This window comes from Maniola jurtina, chromosome 8 (assembly GCF_905333055.1).
Source record: "Maniola jurtina chromosome 8, ilManJurt1.1, whole genome shotgun sequence".
Lineage (NCBI taxonomy): Eukaryota > Metazoa > Arthropoda > Insecta > Lepidoptera > Nymphalidae > Maniola > Maniola jurtina.
The window spans coordinates 13142239-13164996 of NC_060036.1; the positions used below are offsets into that span (position 1 = coordinate 13142239).

Below are 22758 nucleotides of genomic sequence, written 5' to 3' on the forward strand. Positions count from 1 at the left end.
AGCAACACCGAACGTGAGAACGAGGTGTTGCCAACACAATGTTATATAATCACACGAATCTTGCGTAACTATTTGATTCCCGAAATGTTCGGGGGTTCCCTTTTTAGTAAGTAGGTACCTATTAGCAAACTAATATAATATGTTCTTCCCAATCTAGAAAATTTCGTATTCTGTCCAATATACTTAATACTTCATCAAAGAATTCCTTTTTTTGTATTTTGAAATTTTCCTACATTAATATAATTTGTTGCGGTGAGGTCACGAGAATTTCATTTAATAAATGTGTAGACGACCTTTAGGGTGGAAGGCGTTCTATTTAGGGATCCGTAGAAAATCAAAGAACCGATATTGTTTCGTCCAGACTGGATGTTCGAAAGTCTGTGTCATGGCGATTTAAAAACTGAACAATAAGTTAAAAAGCACAGTTATGAAAACTAGTACCTCACCCCTACACCTGGACCTGCTATCCATCAGTAGACGTTTATCGCTTAACGATGATGATGATGATAATAAAAACTAGTTTACTTACCACTACAAAGAGGTACTTTGAGCATTTCAGCAACGAAAGTGTATTCTCTCAAATTCTCATAGTTTTAGATTTAATCATAAATTTTGATATTAATATAATGTGTAGCAATAGAGCTGGCAGATCATCTATAACAGCCCCTTAAAATATCTTTTATATAATAGATTCAAAGAAAAAAGAGAGAGAACCTACCTCTTATGACGTATATGATAGGTGAAAGTCGACAAAACTTGGTTTATCCTGTGGGTTACCTCGTTAAATAGTCATTCAAAATCATTATTAGGTTTCTTATACAGTTTTCGAAAAAAAACTACTGTTTGAGAAATGATGACAGCAAAAGTTTACAGCAATTAACATGTCCACGGAACCCTAAGAGTGTACTGACTCGCACTTGACCACTTATATCAAATTAGTTGCTTTCAATTTAATAAAGCCCACATCAGCATTGGTTTCTTTAATACAAGAAAGAGTTTTTTCATAATATGATATACCTAAGTAAATAGTTCGAGATAGGCCGACATGGCAATCGGAATGAGGACGCCCCACATACCCACACAACCCCCGCGCTAACCCGGTGCGGGATAATGCGGGTGATTTGCAGGTGTGCGGGGTGTCTCCCCGCCTCATACCCCGATTGCCATGTCGACCTGACGCGAACTATACCTACCTAATGTTACTTCGAGCTTTACCTACGCACTTTAGAGCTTATTAATAAAATAAATATCTACTGACATGATGTTTCTTTTGTTTTGCTTGTAATTGTTTAATGCTCCCCAAAATCCATATCCCTATTAATCTTACAAATGTGAAAATGTGTTTGTCTGTCTGTTTGCTAGCTTTTAACGATGCATTTAAACGATTTTGATAAAAATTAGTTTGGTTTTGATGAAAACAGAGATTATTGCACTCCAGGAACGGACATAAAATACTTTTTACCCCTCAAATCAAAGTTTTGGACGAAGGATGAAATGGTGGGCACCATCCATATTTAGTAGATACAATGAACTTAGGTATATGTACCTTTACTTCAGCTGCCGCTTTATTAGCATAAGAGACGTAGGACCTCCGCTTTCATATATTATTATACCTGCTGAATAAATTTTTGTGCTAAGCTTAATCTAAAATATTGAAGTTCCAATATTGCTATTCCAAATTCTATAAGTTTTTCCAATCATCTTATGAAGGTAACTGAAATGAATCGCATATTTTTTCTATCTGCATAAAAATGGGATTTTTTTATGTCATTGAGTTTTATTAAATATATGTTATCATCATCTTATCTTTATCTTATCTTAAATTATCTTATCATCATCATTATTTTATTTATTTATTTTAGATTTTATTCCTTTATTTGTAAACAACAGCGGTACAATTATTATAATTTTACATTTTAAACTATATAAAATAAGGCCAAATGGGTTTACAATATACGAGTATGATTACAGTTAACATAAAAGTGATTATAAATTATAACAGAACTAAGCGTGTGTTAGTGTATGTGTGTGTGTGTGTGTGTGTGTGTGTGTGTGTGTGTGTGTGAGAGAGAGTTATCAATCGATAGACATCGACTGCTGGACATAGGTCTCTTGTAGGGACTTCCACACGCCTCCAAAGAGAATATAATGACTACGTTCATGCCACGGTCTTGTGCCGCCTGAATCCAGCGGCTCTGTGCGACTCGTTTGATGTCATCTGCCCACCTACTGGGGGAGCCCATCTTCCAACGCTGCCTTTTCGAGGCGAAGTGGCCATTTTAGCATATTGGCACCTTAATATGTATGTTTTTCGAATTATGTGGCCTGACCGTTACCACTTGAGCTTTGCAACCCGTTGAGCTATTTTTATGGATTTGGAGCAAGTTTAAAGGATTTACAAAACAGCGCGGCCTCATCACTACAGCCACGCTGCATCCGCGCGACAAAGAAGGTGCCCTTAAGACTTATGACTTATCGGTATCATTTTCAAGAACCAGAGTTTTAACGTTGTCATGATAAAACAATGACATCGTGTTTATATTATTCATTAGTTCATTACCTTGGTGTATAGCCATTCGATTACGTAATTAAAATATTTAAATTAGCAGAACAGCGTGTTAACAATGGTAGGACCGATATGAAATTAGCATTCATATTGGCAACGCGTCTATGACTTAATTTATTCTATGACACAATGGTCCGAGAGCTGACGGGCAGAATTAAACAAGTGCTTTGTTAAGCTTGTAAATTTGGCTTTTCTTACCTCAAGCTACCATGAGTGAAACGTGTAAGCTGGACACAGGTGGAAATCGTTCTTTTTCCTAGTATTCCTCATTGCTGAGAGTCATGCCCCTTTTTCAGGTATCACTTTCCCTTTTTTAACCTTTTTTTTCAAGTAAATAGTTGTTTTACTTTAGAAAAAAGACTCGTGAGAAAAGCTATTATTTATTTGACACAAAAAGCAGGCAATTTTTCAATTCCACTTTAAACCAGTGAACTCGGACTGTCTGATTCTATAGTATGCCTAGTTGGCTATACAAAAACAGAGCCACCTGAAAAATTTCAGCTTTGATCAAGCATCCCCTCAAAATAGTTCACAAGCTCTCATGCTATAATGAATATTGCATGCAATAACCCGTTTATTATAACACTAATAGCATCAGTTAATGGATGTTGGACAAAATATCAATAAAGACGTCCCGGGCGGAGGCTTAGCTTTTAGGACACTATCTGCTATGTTTATAATACCTACCTATATTTGGCGAGCCTACAACATTGCCAAACACATACAAAATTTGAAAAGTCTACGTAATTATAATTGTCACTATTACATCATTATCTTACAACAAGTGTAAATTAAAAATTTATAACACCCCCGACAAGTGAAGGTTACAGTAACTAGAAAATACCGAAAAGACCTGATAACTTTCAAACGGCTGAACTGATTATCTTGGACTATTCCGCGCCTACGATCTAAAGTATCTGAGTTTTCCAAAACATCATTTTCAAATAAATAATTATGTATTTAGGCAACGTCCATCTTGACAGCTTGACATTTGTCAATTGACTTAATATTATGAACCTAACGGTTATCTAACCTTCTTTTCTACAAGAAAACTAGAAAAGAGCTGATAACTCTTAAACGGCTGAACCAATTTTTTTGGATTATAGCTAAGAACACTCTCGATCAAGCCACCTTTCAAACAAAAAAAGTAAATTAAAATCGGTTCATTCGTTTAGGCGCTACGATGCCACAGACAGATACACAGATACACAGACACACAGATACACAGACACACAGATACACAGATACACACGTCAAACTTATAACACCCCTCTTTTTGGGTCGGGGGTTAAAAAGTACACAATGGTACCCAGTTTGAATTCCTAAATGATTTGAATTTTGAATTTTTTGCAAACTTCAGACTGCTGAAGATGTGCTATAAGTTAGCCCTTGACTGTAATATCACCTGGTGGTAAGTGATGATGCAGTCTAAGATGGAAGCGGGCTAACCTGGAAGGAGTATGGCCATTTTTCATTAAACTTATATTAGATTATTTTATATTAAACTTATTTAGGTTTCACTAGATTCAGTACACCTTAATCTAACTCGTACGTTTTTTTAGTATTTTAGTTTAGTTCAATAAAAAAAACTCTTGAAAGTTTAGGTTAAAAATATCGCTTTTTATATGAAAATTAACTACAAGACGATCTTCTTAAATAAATGTTCCCTAAATTTTAAGCAATTTAATTTTAAGCAAGCGTTCACACATTTTCAGCACTTAATATTAGATAAGCTCTTTAGTTCTCGCAAGATAGACGACCAACAGCGCATTCAAGTCCTGAATATAGTAATTAAATTAAGTAACTACATATTTTACACGAAGTAGGTAGAGTAGACAAGAGAAGAGTTTGAAGCAAGAATACCTAAAAACTGGGTGAAAAACTGGATAAGTAAGAAAATTGGTTGGAAGTGTGAGTCGAACTTGCACACGAAGGGTTCCGGACCATAACACTTTAAAAAAAAAAAAATTTTCATTGCAGCCATTTCGATTTCTCTTTGTTATAGCAGCAGACGAAATACACATTCTGTGAAAATCTACACTCTTTTACAGTTCATGAGATATAACCCGCTGAAAGACAGACAGATGAAAGAACGAACATCGGAGACTTAGTAATAGGGTCCTGTTGGCACCCTACGGGTACGGATCCCTAAAAAGTAATAACGTAAAACAAACAAAGGTACAAAATATCGATACACACAACCAAAAATTTTATTATTGTCCTTATATTTGTCACTCTCACGCCCGTGTACAAAATAAATACATATAAAAGACGAAAATAAATATCAATAACCTAACATACATAAAAATAAATAACGTTGTATATACGTTATTATTGTTATTATTATAGCACTTGTGAGGTTTTAATTTTGGAGAATTTTCCGTACATAAATGCATCTAGTATGAAACAAAAACTCTAGTTATGTGGCGTCCGGATTTATATCCGGTACAGCAAACACACAAACTACACAAGTTTGCTCGTTACGAGCGGCGACCGAGTGCCCGCGACACCACTGATTGGCTCGCGGAACTTGCTAATTCGCACCCAGTTGTGCTATACGAATGCACGGACTGTATTCACAACTAGTTTACGCGTATCTATTAACTCGAGTAGGTATAGTCTTACCAGCCAGCTAAGGGCTAGTAGCAATTAAACTTTTTAACAATAGTGTTTTATATTTTTAACGGTCATAAGTCCTAATACGTGCGAGTAAAACTCAACCTAACGACTGCTTGTTTAAAGCTAAAAAAATATTATATTTCCCGCAAACAAAGAAATTCTACAACTGCATAGGGTTGTCATGTATATACATGTATTTTTTAAATTGCCATTATCATAACTGCACATAAGGTACACACTACTTGTAATAATAATGAAACAAATAACAAGATAAACATAATAATTTTTAATTTAAGTTTAAATAGGTGTAAACGCGTGGTTATTTCAACAGTTCTAAAGAAGGACTGGTGGGGATTTCCGGATTTCCGAGTTCCGGTCGCTTGTTGCAACCCTGTTGTAATGATGACATTTAACTTTAACTAACCTTATCGTAAATAGTTAAGTTAGCGTTTTGAATGTGTACCTACCTACTGATGATCTTTTGGAATATTTTACCTAACTAGTTAATTTTTATGGCTATTAGCTCCGAGCCGGCCGGTTTGACTGTACCTAACGCTCTGTCCGTGTTTGTTACTAGTATAATAACTATAACAAATTATCATCATCATCATCATTGCGTGCCTTCTTCGAAACGAAGTTTGGCGATCATCATACGAAAAGCTTCTCTAAAGTAAGGTGTATTTGTTACAAAACTTCTCTAAGTTTACTTACCTACCTTACTTTTACCTTACTTTTGGTACAGAAATACTAAAACATCTTGCAAAATAACATTAGCACTATACATATACTCACATACATACATAGAATCACGGAAACTGGATTTCCTTACAAGCTCTTGTGCTAGAATACCGGTCAAGTGCGAGGCAGACGACAAGCGAAGGGTTCTGTGTCATCGTATAAGAGAAAACACTTAATTTCTTTTTAAATTTACTTGGCGGCCATTTTGAAATTTTTATTTGTTAATATAGCGATATTAGAAATGTAAAATTTCCAACTCTCTACCTATTACGAGATGCATCCCGCGAACAGTCAGACGGATGGATGGATAAATATAGCCTAATTTTACATATTATATGTAAATAGAACAAAAGCTATTAAGCAATTAGCGTAATAGTAGGTACCTTTGTTTGTATATTCACATCCTCAAACTTAGGAAGTTTAAAGATGTGAAGTTGCAAAATGAAAGTATAAATTTACTTTCCTGTCAAACAAAGAGTAAAAACGAAAAGCAATTCGTTTATTACTCTGTACTCACAAAATAATTACACCTCATATATCACCGCTTGTTTTCGTTAAACAAACTTTTAATTCCTAGTTGCAGCAAACTCGGTGTTATAACTAACATTAGCACCACAGGAGTTCCTGTACACCGATGTACGTAGCTCCTCTTTGAACCCGACACCGGTAATTACGTTTCTTTTGTCAAAACTTTGCTTTTTATTTCTTTCGCCGTACAATATCCTTTGTGGAACTGTAATGAAAGAGTGGAGTATCCTTTTGCTTTCTCTGCTGTTATTATGTATCTTCTTACTTAATATATTTCAATGAGAACATCGAGTTTCTAAGCACTAACTCAATCCTCCTTTCCCCACTTTGTACGGGTGAGCTTACTTAATTAATTTCATCATAAAACATATTATAAGACAAGCGACTGCACGCGGCTTTGCTCTCGTGCGGATTTTGAAAAATCCGGCCTTATTCCTTGTCTACATTATAATGGGATTCTCTGTTAGCTTTGTAGATCCAAGCGTTTGAGCTGGACGTTAGTGAGTCAATCAGTGAGAGTTAATTCCAAGCTAATATTAATAACGCGAAAGTGTGTCTGTCTGTTTGCCCGTTTACAATCATGACGGATACAAAGAAAGACTGCATCATGGAAATAGAAACAGCTGCTTTTTATCCCAGAAAATCTAAATATTCCCACAGGATTTTTACCATCTAAATCCACGCAAAGGCGCGGGCATCAACTAATATTCCAATAAAAATCAAACTTCGTCTGTATGAAACTCTTCTCAGTATTAAACGGTGATCTGTTTTCTACTAAGCTAAAAGATAGACACTATAAAACGATCGGATTCTCCAAACAGCTAGTAAATAAAGTAAGTTTAAAGAAAATTCATAATACCGACTTACCCCGAAACTCAAATATTCTAAACTTGCCGCCCCAGATTCATAAGACTCGAATCACATTGATGAAAAGAGCGATTATTCCGCAGAATAAATTTTCACAAACTCTTTTAAATCCAACGTCTGTAATGTATGTCTTCCACCAAGATTGTCCAATAAATCTTTGACAGAGGAATATTTCAATTTTTGACAGTTAATGCATGTGAAATTAGGTTACCGAATTATTGAAAAATCCACCCTTAGTCAGCTCCGGGCGCGATTCGTAGGAAGACATAAGTTCCCTTAGTGTTATAAATTATTTATTATAGGCAATCCTAAGAAGCTTAATACTGAGTATCTCTTATTTCTTGAATGATTTATATCGTCAACCCTGCGCTTCCTTTGACTACCCCTTTTAAGTGTAACAACCCTAAACACAAGCCTTTATAATATGTACTAACTGCACCCCACTGTGTTACCCGCGGTGAATTAGTTTTTACACGTAATTTTTATTTGATTAGAATCTTCTACGAGTAACTTGGAATAGAGAACGACAGCAAATGAAAAACATGGAACAGATGAAGCTTGTAAAAACTAGTACACATAAATTTTGGATTTCTTAAATCCCGTGGGAACGATGGATTTTTACGGGATAAAAGTAGCGTTAAGTAAGGGTATAATCTATCTCAGTTTCAAATTTTAGCCGAAATGGTTAATTGATTGTGGCGTGAAGAAATGACACGTGAATTTCAGTTTTTCAAAATCCCGCGAAAACCATACATTTTCACTGGATGAAAAGTAACCTATGTGTTAGTTTAGGATATAATCTATCTCCATAGTAAACAGCCAAATTCGTCCTGTAGTTTTTGCTACAGTTTTTGCTTACACGCATATGTACATATACACGCAAACTTTAGCCTTTACAATATTAGTGTGATAGTGTAGTAAAATTTCTCCGCTTCAGCTTCCGCGTCCGCTTCTACAGTGAGCTTAGCATGTGGTCTAAGCTTCTTTACAAGCCGTTCCCGTATTCAGCCCGGAGCTTGTTTACGTCGCTATTATTCGATGTTTGCTCTTACTTTTGTCAAGATACGTGTTCCATGTACCGGTTGCTTTTCGGGCGAATGTTTTGCGAATGTCGCGCTGTTCGGCTATTTAAGTCATGTTTTTTTAAATAAACCACTTATTTTCTTTACAATCTTTTGTGTTTTACTTTTAACACGATTACGGCAAAGCCCTAGTTCTTTCTAGTTTTTCTGGGCCTATTTTGATAAATGAGGTGTCAATCAGTTCATTATTACGGTCCGGATGACTTAATTTTATACGGAAAAATCAACCTGACGGATAAAACATCCAAAAAGTGGAGGGATCCAAATTGTTTTTTTTTTTTGCTTTTATATCGAGTGGGATATCAAACGAAAGAGGAAAATATTCTGAGTCCATAAATAGAAATATAAATAGTAAGCACAATGGTAAAATACACCAAGCGACAGAAAAACAATTATAGGTATCTATCGGCCACGGTTAGTACATAGTTGGTTTTTAGTGCTGTTTAACTTTATCTTGTTTTTACCTGTTGATGATAATTTTCATCAATTCAAACCTTTCACCGGCCTACTACTGAGCACGGATTTTCTCTTAGAATGAGAAGAGATTAGGCCATAGTCCACTCCGCTGGTCAAATGCGGATCGGCAGACTTCACCCTCTTTTTGAACATTATGGAGAACCCTCAGGCTTGCAGGGTTTCCTTACGATGCTTTCCTTCGCCGCTAAAGCAAGTGATACGTACATAGCTCTGGAAAGTTAGTGGTGAGGGTCCGGGGTTCAATTTAGGACACACACCTCTAACTTTCCAGAGCTATGTACGTATCAAATCAAGACCAAACGCCATCTTTAGTAAAAGCTAAAAATTGTGATGTTCTCGTAACTTTACAGTACACAATTTACAGAGAACCCATTCGTTAGTTGTCGCTGTTAAGCATAATACAGTGCTTATCCAACAGATGGCATTAGTTACGCGAATGTGAAGTTTTTTAAATACCTACTCTCATATTATAATACTAGCTGATGCCCGCAGCTTCACCCGCGTGGATTGGTCAGATCCCCTGCAGCATCAGGATTGAGGAGTTGGACTCCAAATTTTTTATGAAACAATGTCGCAAAGTTCCTCTATCGATTAAAAAAGAAATGACGCAAATCGGTTCAGAAATCTCGGAGATTTCGGTGTACATAGGTAGAAAAACACAACTCCCTTTTTAAAAGTCGGTTGAAAAAGTAGCCTATTTTACGCCCTGGTCAATCCTCTACTTGCCTGTGAAAGTCCCGTCAAAATCGGTTCAGCCGTTCCAAAGATTAGCCTTTTCAAACAGACAGACAGACAGACAGACAGACAGACAGACAGACAGACAGACAGACAGACAAAAATTTTAAAAACGTGTGATTCAGTTATGGTATCGTTCAAATAACCATATGAGCTTAATATGAGGTAGTTATTTCGAAATTACAGACAGACACTCCAATTTTATTTATTAGTATAGATTATCAGCTTTTTCATTTTTACTATCAGAAAGCTACAGAGTTAGCTTACATCCCGGGGAAGGACAATCTATTTAAAAACTTTTTTTTTAAGTTTCTGGACATCCAGAAACTACATACCTAGTTATGCAGTAATTCAATAATCCTTGGAGACTGCTTCATAGTTTATGAGTTACTAGCTGATGCTTTTGATTTTCTGGGATAAAAAGTAGCCTATGCGCCAATACAGGGTATTATCTATCTCCATTCCAAATTTTATCCAAATCTGTCGAGTAGTTTTTGCGTGAAGGAGTAACAAACATACACACACACATATACACACAAACTTTCGCCCTTATAATATTAGTGTGATTGAAATATAGGAGTAAATATTTACTGCTTCCATATTGTTATTATGATAATAAGTAATTTCAAATGACCAGACTTTCAAAATAAAGACAAGGTGGAATAAAACACGAGTACTCAGAAGTATAAGTTATAATAAAAGTTCATATAAGTAAATTACAGCATTTTTAATAGATATATAAACTAGCACAGTGTTTGAAATATATAATATCAGATTGTGAGCATAGTTATTCATTTTAAAAATACAAATAGCTTACTTCTTCGTAATTACGACTTGCATTATCCGAAAGTGACAATGGTGTTTTTAATTGTACGGATCATACATCAATTCTTCCCCTAATTGCTGTTCAACCCGTACTTGATGAAGATGATCTTTTATCTAAGATGCTTTTAATGATAGATTACAAGTTATTTCGTAGTAGATCTTCTAAATTAGGTTACGGCAAACGCTTGTGCGCTTCTGCGAAGTTCATTGGTCTAAGCTTCCACAGTGCAGAGAAGCCTTAGTTCTAATATGTGTAAATTTCCCCGACTTTACACATCTCGTTACATTAGTAAGGAAACACTAAAAGGAGAAAACAAAACGGTCAATTTACTTAAAATCGATTCACAACTCTCTCTCGTAGAAATGGTTTTACGAAAAGCTTCTCCTCATTCAGATTAAAGCTAAAATTCGAAAGTCTTAAATTTACTCGAAGCGGCATCGAAGCATTCCTTCTACAACTTATTACATCCATCCTAAATCAAATCTCAGAGCACTCCCGTCTAAGGAGGTGGTCCCCGTAAATAAGTTTTAGATCTAATTTGTTTCGCTTACTTAGAACTGTGACCTAATTAAACATCTAAGGCAGGGAATCACAAATCTAGCACTCTTACAAGAATATCGGAAAAAGAAGATCAATTAATTAACGTCTGTAACTTAATTTAATACTAAACTTTAAACTATCCACCTACAAAAATGGCGAAAAGCATAATTCATCGCCAAAAAGCTAAAATTTTCCACTCACTATATTATATTATTAACTAACTTATATATCTATGAATATCGTTGAATTTAAGTGCTCTATACTTATAATATAAATTGTGTCTATTTTTTGAATCGAGAGTAATAAGACTATTTGTAGATAAACTGTTTTTATAAATCTATGTGTTTAATATATTTAATTATATTATTGTGTTTATATTATTTAATTTTACTCGCTTATATATTAATTTATGACTGACAAACTTCACGCATTTTAATAAGAGGCACTTCTTATGTGACTGAAGTAACACATACAATAGTGCTCAAATTTTATTGCTACAAATGGCAAAAGTCTTTATTATTTGTTTTTTTTTTTTTAATATAAGCTAAATATAATGTCATATAATGTCGAAGTTTATCACAAACATTGTAAGCATTTGGACTGAATGTTATTTCAACTTTCAAAACAATGCGTGGATTTTCCAGTCACATTCTTGTTTTAAAAATGGATTTTTACATTACATCTTTTCCTTAAATAATTATAATCTTTAATTTTACCCAAAGCATTTTTTGTTTGTTTTCGATACCTATATATATATTTTAGTTGACGAATTTGTCACTTCTGTGTTTCCCAATGCCTAAGCATCAGGTGCACGTATTTCAACAGTTACTGATGTTGGTCCTTGAGTGGTAGGAGACCTTAATGTGGCTGATCTTAAGGAAGTCGCTGAATGGCCGCTACTAGCTCTCGATCCACGCCTTGAGCCTAAAGCAGAAGGACAATTTAATAACTACCAAAAATAAGAGTTAAAGTTCAAAGACATGCTCAGCTCAAACCTTTTTATTAATGACTAGAACTTATCATGCTTCAAAATGTTAGTATCATGAATTTCCTACTAACAATCTCAAAACAAACGGTTTATGAGCAAGTTGAAACTATCTACTGATTTGTCATCTTTTAAGTTATTCCAGCTAATTAATCTTGCAAATCCTAATTATAGTATAATATAATGTGTAAATTAAAAACTATAGGTACGTATTTACATATGTCTTAAGATTCGTTTAAGGGTTTTGTTAGCAAAAACTTGTCTATAATATGTAAGCTAGATAGTCACTCTTAAAGTAATAGGTATGTCAAACTGATCATGCTTTTGCAATAACTACTTATCTTTGGTTCTGTTGTTGTTTAAAAAGAAGTAAAAGCAAACCTTGCGAAAGTTGTAAATTAAGATTTTCATCATTTTCTTTGGGCAGTCAGATGTTGACTTTGAACTAAAAAATAAGATTGAGCAAGAAAAATTATAGCATTCTGTTCAAAACGATAATATTATTAGTTTTATAGCATATTATTGCATAGTATATTAAAATTACATGCATATAGAATTGTATTTCAAATCGCAAACGAAGCAAAAATAAAATATAATCCAAGTAACCTGAAGGTTTTCGGTGTATCTGATGGCTTTGGTGGGGTCGTGCTGCCGATAGATGAAATATGTATGAGTCATGTGATATATTACCAAATAGCGAACAGAAAATATAGGTGGTGAGAAATGCGAAACCAGAAAAAATATAGAAGAAAAAGACATTGTAGAGAACAGTTAAGATAAATATATTGATCATACTGAATTTTGTAGAATAATATCATCTATCTCAAAATTTTATTTACAAGATTTAAAGTTAATATTTTCTTAGTGATGAATATATCGAATAAAATTTCAAATAACGAATCAAAGTTAAAATATCGACATAATATTATAATAATATTATAAAGACAATTAAAGCACAGCAATGTAGGCAATAATTATGAAGCAATACAGACAGACGATTTTAATAATTAAACATAAACAAAAAATAAATTTTTCATGAGCAACACTTAGAACGAGAACAAACAAAAGTTCAAAATGAGAAAAGAAGAGAATTAAGTATCAAGTAGAAGATAATAGTAGAATGTAAGAAGATTTATTATTCAACTAATACCAGGGCTTGGAGAGTGAGGTCTCAGCTCTTGTTGACTCGCCTGTCGTGATGGTGGGCGCATGCTTACTCGAGACCCACGACGGTCCTGAAATTTGACATTATACTTTAAACTATATTATTAATCAAATTAACAGAAGAATACTGAATATGACCTGGAACAGCTTTATAGCTCGTTAACACAGGCTGCGTAAGCGTTGCGTAAGGGTAGACGTAGCGCGTATCATTGCGTTGTAATGTATGGAACTGTATGAAACATGGCATATCGCTTGCGTTGTTAGGGGTATACGCGCGTCACTACGCACGTGTCACGTGTACGTGCTTGGTGTGAATCGGCCTTTACATCTAAGTTACTTAGAACTAGAAAAAAAACTCACGTCTAACACTATTACTAGTACGCAACGAAAGCACTTTTTTACAGATATAAAAGAGGAGTCCAACTTTTGTTCTCAAGTGCAGTGTTGAGGTCACTAAAGATAAAAATGGTTAAGATAAGTTAGACATAGCTTAGCTATCCAAAACTACAGAATAATCGGCCTTGGACAAGCCGTTAGGCTTTGGAGAAGTCTTGAAATGACCGCTAATATTTAGAGGATAGCACGTGATGAATAATGTGAAAACTAGAATAATTATTCATGTTCTTCTATCGTTCTTAATAAACAAAAAAAATATAGAGAAATTAACAAACATTATGTACCTGTGAATGCAGAAGCTTTGAATCTCGGAGTAGCGATACATTCATGAGACGAGGATTTGGCGTGTTGAAGATGGTGCGGTTCTCTCTCCATCTGGCTCTGAGGTGTAACATAACAATTATTAAAAATCCGCTGGATCTATGGTTCATTTTATTTTAAAGGTAAGCAATTTTTGCTAATCATGACTGTTATATATATAAGGAAGAACATTTTTTTCAAGTCTATCAGTTTAAGTTCCCAAAATCATAAAGTTAATTTTATTTTTTAATTACCTGCTGAACAGACGTAGCACAACGCAAATAATGACAAACATCAGAGCCATCCCCACCAACACGCCAATCATAGCCGGATCCAGAGTCCTTATCGGTTCTTCTATCTGCTTCACCGCTGAAAATATCATATTTTACACTTTTACTTCTGTATTACAATATTAAAAGCTAGCCGATTCACACCAAGCACGTACACGTGACCAAGCGCGTAGTAACGCTCGTGAATCCATAGACATAACTGCACGCATTACGTCAACGCGAACGTTCACGTTACGCAAGCGGTATGCCATATCTCATACAGTTCCATACATTAAACGTCATGGTACGCTCTACGTCTACGCTTACGTGCTGCATACGCGTTTGGTGTGTCCCAGCTTTAAGCAGTAATGTCTATATCAGACTTAATAAAACTTGTGCTCAATAAATAAGATGAACAGTAATTTGAAATATCTGGGGTTGTGTTGGGGCCAATTTGGTTCGGCTAGTATATTGTTCGTCTCCCACTCCTAGAACAAGATTGAGTCTGTGCCGCTCGTAGCAATGTTCATTGAATAAGCAAGTATCATTGATGCCAATACTCACGGTTACAAACGAATAGTCCATCAACGCTTAGTTCAGCGACCATCTCGTAGAGACAGACGCAGCGCTCGTTCCTGCATTCAGTCATCCGCACCATCTCATCGCATTGTTCATTGAATGAGCAAGTTTCGTTGATGCCAGCCGCTGAAATCAAAGATAACCAGAGGTTAAAAAATAGAACATATTGATTGACGTGGCAAAGGAAACGTGAAGGTTGACCTTTTATTAATAGTGCTTTGAACTGGCAATTCAATTCTTGACTCGAGTCGTTTTGTTTTATATCAACAGTTAGTATTAAACTATCTTAAAGTAATTTTATATGAATAGGTAGAACAACTTTTTATTGAAACAAACTTTGTCCAAATGCTTTCAACTGGTCAAATCTATCATCATCATCCATTCATCGACGGCTCATTACTGAGCACGAGTCTCCTCTCAGAATAAGAAGGGTTTGACCATAGCCACACTGGCCAAGAAAAGATCTTGCTGACTTCACATACCTTTGATAAAGAACTCTCAGGTATGCAGGTTTCCTCGCGTATGATATTTCATTGCTTAAAACGCGCTTGTAACGATAAAAATTTAGAGCTCGGGGTCAAACCCCTGACTCAGTGGCATAATTACATTTAAGCCAGAGTAAGCAATGGTAACTGCTTACTGGTAATTCATAAAAGATAATGAGCACTGAGCATATTAATTTCAACTAGAGTAACTATTTCTTCGGTAAGCAGTGCTTTTATGTCTCTATGAGCTGCACGCCTGCCTGAGCCTCAAAGCGCCTATAAGAGGCTGACATCTGAATCATTACGTTATTATGCCTTTACATAGCCTTTTTAAACCACTATAGGTTTCAAATGCCATTCGTATCGAAAGCAACGACCAAGAAGCTCGGTATGTATTTGCTCTTTTCAAAAATATATAAGTATATCGGAAAATAAATGAGTGTAAAAGCGGGGCAGTGCCTTTAAAACTTCCATGGCTGCAATAGTTGAAGTAGCTTCACTTACTGACTCATTTTAAGTTACTACCCCGTAATTATAGTAAGTACACCTATACGAGTATTATTAATTTTGTTTATTTGGCCACCATAATTGTATATTTTCTAAACATTTTTGCTATACAATGGAAAAAATTTATAGGAATTTAGTATAGAGGTAAACGCCATTATTGTAAGTGCATTTATGTGTAGCAACAGTTAATACAACAGCTTCATTTCGTGGAATTTCCGTTGAATTGTATTTTTGTTAATACTCGTAGGTACTTCATTTGGTTCTAGAATTATTTTGTTTGTTTAATTACCAATTGAATATTTTGAATGCTCTTAAATTAAACATTTTTTACCAAGCGTAAATTACTTAACAACATTGTTATTTTACAAAAATACCATACCATTTTTCACAGATAACAATGTTGCTAAGTAACTTATCGACAGATTACAGATTGGTTATTAATTTTGGCCCAATTTTTGGCCGTAATAATTGCATGTATCTGGATAGTTAAATGTTTTTGTGTTTATTTTTAAAATACCTACTACGTTTTATTTTATTAAAATAGTAGTAATTATACTTATACATTATTTTTACAATAATGATTGCCGTATTCCATAATGTATAACACCGCAGTGGACACGCGACGCTCTACTTTGGACGCTGCATCGATCCAGTGCATTTTAAAGCTTCGACATACAAATCGCGACAGCAGCAACTTTCTGCGACCGCGACGTAAGCTACCCCTGTACCAAATTTCGTCAGAATCGGTCGGACAGACAGACACACTTTCGCATTTATAATATTAGTATGGATTAAATTCAACTTGATACCACCACGCGCCCAAAGAAAAATGTTTTGACAACCAGACAGGCAGACCTTTACAAGGGTTCCTTTTTAACCCCCGACCCAAAAAGAGGGGTGTTATAAGTTTGACGTGTGTATCTGTGTGTCTGTGTATCTGTGTATCTGTGTATCTGTCTGTGGCATCGTAGCGCCTAAACGAATGAACCGATTTTAATTTAGTTTTTTTTGTTTGAAAGTTGGCTTGATCGAGAGTGTTCTTAGCTATAATCTAAAAAAATTGGTTCAGCCGTTTAAGAGTTATGAGCTCTTTTCTAGTTTTCTTGTAGAAAAGAAGGTTAGATAACCGTTAGGTTCATAATATTATGTCAATTGACAAATGTCAAGCTGTCAAGATGGACGTTGCCTAAATACATAATTATTTATTTGAAAATGATGTTTTGGAAAACTCAAATACTTTGGATCGTCGGGGGTGTTATAAATTTTTAATTTACACTTGTTCCTCATGATCCCGCCAAGCTGTCGCCGCGCGTCTTATGCGTCCAAGCCTTTTCTGTGTCCTACTCTATTTCAATAGTGGGAAAAAACTGGAACTTTCCCACCTGAAAGTGCATTTATAACAATATCGTCACAGATAATCCGTTCTACTTTTCAATTCCTTAGAAAGTAGCGTTCTCGTCTTTTGTATATCCTGAAAAGATACAATTCAGATATATCTGATGTCTTTATTGTACTATTTCTCTTTTGCATTATCTCGTTAAGTGGCTTTTGTACCACACTTGTAAGATCTTTGTGCAAGGAAGTAGCTTAGTTATTATTCTTATTTTATTGCAAAGATAGGCTTGCGCTTGACGACAATCATCTATATAATATATAAAAAACCGGCCAAGTGCGAGTTAGACTCGCGCACTGAGGGTTCCGTACTCGGGTATTTATTCCGAGATTTTGCACGATAAATCAAAAGCTATTATGCATAAAAATAAATAAAAATCTGTTTTAGAATTAACAGATAAATCCCTATCATATGATACCCCACTTGGTATAGTTATCTTATTTTGAAAATTGAAACATATTTTTTTTTTTGTGAAAACACAAAATCACGGATTTCGGATTTTTTCTTTACCTGTGCTATAAGACCTACCTACCTGCCAAATTTCATGACTCTAGGTCAACGGGAAGTACCCTATAGGTTTTTTTGACAGGCACGACGGACGGACAGACAGGCAGACGGACAGACGGACAGACGGACAGACAGACGACAAAGTGATCCTATAAGGGTTCCGTTTATTCTTCTGAGGAACGGAACCCCCAAAAGCACTTGATTTAATATTTCTCCCATTTTTTGTCCACGAAAAATCCCCAAAGTTATCGGACCAGCTTTCCCTTAACGACCAACCTTTACTTCAAAGAGCCAGTTCAATTTCGTTAAAATGAACATTTCGGCTCTCCCCTTAAGAGCACTCTTAAAGAAAAACCAATTTAAATTCGACAGCTTAGTCTTTCAAGCGATCTTTGTACAATCAACGACTTATTTTTTTAAAGGAAATGCTTATAACTCAATACAGTCTCTCTTTGATTTAAAATTCTTAAGAATTATTAAGACTTGGATAATTCAAGGCGTACCATAACCAGTCAATACAGGTACTTGGCAATGTGTAGGCCACATAGTTGTTCTTAGAAGCGTTACTTTGGCGCAGGTACAGACTTGGGTGCGTTTGGAACCCTCGTAGCTTTAGTTTTAAGTTACGTAATTAATTATCACCACTATATCGCACAAATTTAACAATTTCGACCATCAATCAAAAGGAGTACAACTGTACCTATATTGAATAAATGATTTTGACCTTGACTTTGACTTTGTTAGATAGTTCAAGTCAAGAGTGAATACTGAATAGGCATATTCGTCTAGACTTGCACGCTCTATCTTAGGCTGCACCATCACTTGCCAGCAGGTCTGATTGCAACCAAGCACTAGTCTATAAATTAAAAAAAAAAAAATTGGTTGTCTGTAAAGTCGGTTTACTGACGATAGTTGAACGTGACAGCAAAGGCCGATTGTGCTTCTTTGTCGCTCGTTCCGCGCTCTCGCTTGCACTTCAAGCCTTACATGGAACGCCTCAGAGCGAGGTAACGCCGCATGAGTCATGTTTTTTCGTGCGTGCAGCCGGCTCTATCGAATTATAAGACGTTGTCACGTCAAAAACTGTGTTTTTAAAATGGTGACCTCACACCGGAAAGCGCAGCATTGGCAGACCCCCATAGGTGGATAGACGACATCAAAGAAGGGGCTATGAGAGCCGCTGGACTTAGGCGGCGCAACACCATGGCACGTGGAAAGTCGTGTTAAGAGATGAGGGGTCTCTCCGTCACTTGCTCCATACAAACGTAGTTCCAATTTCATTTCAACATTAAGCAACCAAAGTCCATGAAATTTTGCAGACATATTCTAGAAACTAATATCTATGTCTGTGGTTTTCCAGATTTCTGTTAAAATATTCGGTTTCAAAAATACGCGGTCTTAAAAATTTTCATACAAATCTTTGAGCCCCTGTAATTTTAAAACTAAATATTTTTAGAAAAATCTAAAACACCACAGACACAGATATTAGTTTCTAGAATATGTCTGCAAAATTTCATGGACTTTGGTTGCTTAATATTCAAATGAAATTGGGACTACGATTGTATGGAGTAAGTGACGGAGAGAGCCCTGTTAAACGTTCATCAGAAGCATCACAGCATCCGGGGCACCGCGCAGATTTCGTAACAATCAATAAAATTCGTCAGTTAATAGTTGAGGAGCCGGCGAACAAAATATAAATTTTCAGGAGGAGCACTAAACTGAATAAAAACTGTTGAAACTTTACTGTAGGTAATTGGACCGTTTTGATGGAAATCACGAGCTTTGGGCTCAATTTTAGTACAATTTTAGGTCAGCTTGAAAATAAATTCAGATTTTACATTCAGTGGACCAAAAAGTCCGGATGAATAAAAAAAAGTATCAGAATAGTAATTACGTTTTGTTCTCCAGCTCTTCGGTTGGAGGTTTACTTTCATCGCTAAAAATGTTAATAAAAACTAAAAACTAGATAGGTGTGCCAGCCCAACATCGAACCCTGGACCCATCGAATAGAAGACTGAAGTCTTCTTAGACTTTCACTGCTTCTTTTGAACAAGTATCGACATAATAAAATATAACTGCAAAAAAAATGTTAAATTAAAAAGGATATGTTTATAAACAGAAATTAAAAACTGTGCTAGATTTTACTTTCCCGATGGTTTAATAGAATTAAGCTGCATTTCATTCCCTCCCCGTGGAAAACGAGTAATTAAGGAATGAATTCATTAAAAGTTTTTAAAATGCAGTGTTTTTAATCCCAGTAGTCTATATTTTCATTCATGTTCAGTAAACTTTTTGTCAATGTTTTTAAATAAGTAAATATTAATAGCTGTATTTCAATCTACCTGTATTTATATAAAAGGAGAAGAGCTGACTGACTGACTGACTGACAGCAACGTAGTACAAACCACTGGACGGATTGGGCTAATATTTGGCATTCCGATAGCTATTATGACGTAGACGTATGAAAAAAGGACGTTTGAAAAGGCAACCCCTAAGGGTTTATAAAAGGGGTTTGAAATATTTGTAGTTTCTTGCAGAAAAAGTTGTTGGCATAAGCTAATTATTTTAATATGGATCTGCTATCGCATTTGCTGTTAATCTATTTACTACAAATTAAATTTATTGATTTATTTCATGTAAGACATCTTGTGCCACTATGTTTATGTCAAGACTTTACCAAGCAAAAGATCAGCAATCCAGCCTTCCAAACCTTCGAATTAAAAAAAATCTGAATCTTCTTGCTTGGTAAATCAAGAAGATATGGAAAGCAGATTCTACTGAGAAGGGCCGCCAAGAAACTCTACAGTTGCTCTTTTTTGAAAACAAAATGTTACGATGTGCTTATTTTTATTATACTATACTTACGTAGTGTGTATGTTAATGTTGTGTTAAAGTGTGATGTCTGTAAAATGCAAAGCTGACCGTTTCATAGTAACCTTATTCGTCAATTGTATTATAACCATAACCATACCATAACGTAATGAATTGATATTGATAACAAGATACGCTATAAGAATCGCATGCCTATTTGGGGAAGACTTTCTTTCTTTTTAGTTAAAACTAATTTTTAAAATCTAACAATTAAACTACCTAAATAAAACAAATTAAATAAAAGTTACCTTTGATTCGTATTATTGAAAAGAATTCTCCTTTTTGCTCTACACCTAATCTCCTTACTTTAAAGATACATCTTTCAAAGCTTTATAAATGTACATAGCTTTAGTAGGACATAAAAGCAATATCCAAGGAGCTTCTTTACATCCATACATTTAAGTATGATTGATGATTTGAAAGCTTTGCCTGGTAGGTATACTATATTCGGTTTCTGTTAGTTTTAATTTTACGTACTAAATTTAGTACCTATCGAAAATAATTTGAGTACATATAGTTGTTGAACATGTGTCTCTTGTAGGGATTTCCGTACACCACGGTCTTTCGCCGCCTGAAACCAGCAGCTCCCTGGAACTGCGTTTGAAGTCATCTGTCCACTTATTGAGAAAATCTGCCATCGCTGCACCTTCCGAAACGAGGTAGCCACACCAGCACCTTAGGACCTCTATGTTTATCGGTTCTTTGAACTATGTGACCCGCTCAAGGCCTCGAGTTCGATTCCCGGCTTGGAGTTTTAAAATTTCTGGTCTGGTCTGGCGGAAAGCTTCGGCCGTGGCTAGTTACCACCCTACCGAAAAAGCCGTGCTGCCAAGCGATTTAGCATTCCGGTACGATGCCGTGTAGAAACCAAAGGAGTATGGGTTTAATTACAACTACCATACCCCTTCCAGGTTAGCCCGCTTCCATATTAGACTGCATCATCACTTACCACCAGGTGAGATTGCAGTCAAGGGCTAACTAGTACATGAATTAAAAAATTAAAAAAATATTTGCGACCCGTTGAGCTATGTTGGTTACTCTAGGTCTTCTACGGATTTACTCATTTCTGATTTAATCACGTAGAGAAACTCGGAGCATAGTAGCTCACTCCATTGCCCGCTGAGTGGCTCTGAGCTTTCTTATGAAGCCCGTTTTATTGTAATAATGCTTCTATAGCTCTGTCTCCCGCTGAGTGACTGATCTTTATCTAATATCTATAGCTATATCCTTTGGACCATTTTGGTTGCCTGGAAGAGATCGCTAGGTAGTGATAAGGCCGCCAAATTGTACCTATATTTTGTTGAGCTTTGTATATGTTTTTCTGTACTAATTTTGTGGTGTACAATAAAAGTATATTCATTCATTCATTCATTCATCTTTCTATGGGGCTATGGTATTGTAGTGCTACTTACGTCTCCCACATTTGTCAACGTGGTTGGTCGCTTGGAACTCAGGGTGGCAGCGGCAGGTCTTGAGAATCGAGTCGCACACCGACTCCGCGAACCCGCAGTCCACCACCGTTGAGCAAGTGTCCCCGTACATCATGGTGCCGCGTTTTGATGGATCTGTGGGGATAACATTCGAAATTATTGTATACTAGCTGATGCCCACAGCTTCGCCCGCGTGGATTGGTCAGATCCCCTGCAGCATCAGGATTGAGGAGATGGACTCCAAATTTTTTATGAAACAATGTCGCAAAGTTCCTCTATCGATTAAAAAAGAAATAACGCAAATCGGTTCAGAAATCTCGGAGATTTCGGTGTACATAGGTAGAAAAACACAACTCCCTTTTTGAAAGTCAGTTAAAAATGTAGCCTATGTTACTCCCTGGTCAATTTTCTACTTGTCTGTAAAAATCCCGTCAAAATCGGTTCAGCCGTTCCCAAGATTAGCCTTTTCAAACAGACAGACAGACAGACAGACAGACAAAAATTTTAAAAACGTGTGATTCAGTTACAGTATCGTTCAAATAACCATATGACCTTAATATGAGGTAGTTATTTCGAAATTACAGACAGACACTCCAATTTTATTTATTAGTATAGATTTTACAGTTGGATTGACTCATCATCATCATCAAGCTATCATCGGTTCACTACTGAGAATGGTTTGGTTATAGACTTCCATGGTGGCCAAGTGCGGATTGACAGATTCCACACACCTTTGAGAACAATATGGAGACCTCAGATAGGGGTGGCATAGCTCCGTCATCAATGACGGAGGTTCAAGCATGCAGGCTTCCCTACGATGTTTTCCTTCACCGTTAAACCAAGCGATACTTGACTGTATAAAATACGCCTTCGAAAAATTAAAGGCTCAGGATT

At 35.8% G+C, this 22758-nt stretch overlaps 1 protein-coding gene across 4 annotated transcripts in view; it reads right to left on the minus strand.

Annotated features, from left to right (window-relative positions):
- Positions 1-10288: 10288 nt before the first annotated feature.
- LOC123867321 overlaps positions 10289-22758 on the minus strand; it is a 62797-nt gene continuing 50327 nt past the window's right edge. The window contains exons 3-10 of one of the 4 annotated variants that reach the window (XM_045909309.1): positions 21847-21999; positions 14657-14797; positions 14078-14192; positions 13808-13904; positions 13114-13198; positions 12570-12611; positions 12345-12408; positions 11773-11902 (exon numbers count right to left, since the gene is read on the minus strand). In XM_045909309.1, the coding sequence (XP_045765265.1) occupies positions 12374-12408; positions 12570-12611; positions 13114-13198; positions 13808-13904; positions 14078-14192; positions 14657-14797; positions 21847-21999 (668 nt within the window). In that variant the 3' untranslated portion in view covers positions 11773-11902; positions 12345-12373. Of the gene's footprint in view, positions 11903-12344; positions 12409-12569; positions 12612-13113; positions 13199-13807; positions 13905-14077; positions 14193-14656; positions 14798-21846; positions 22000-22758 lie in introns of all 4 variants that reach the window. The other 3 variants (XM_045909307.1, XM_045909310.1, XM_045909308.1) reach the window with 3 other exon arrangements.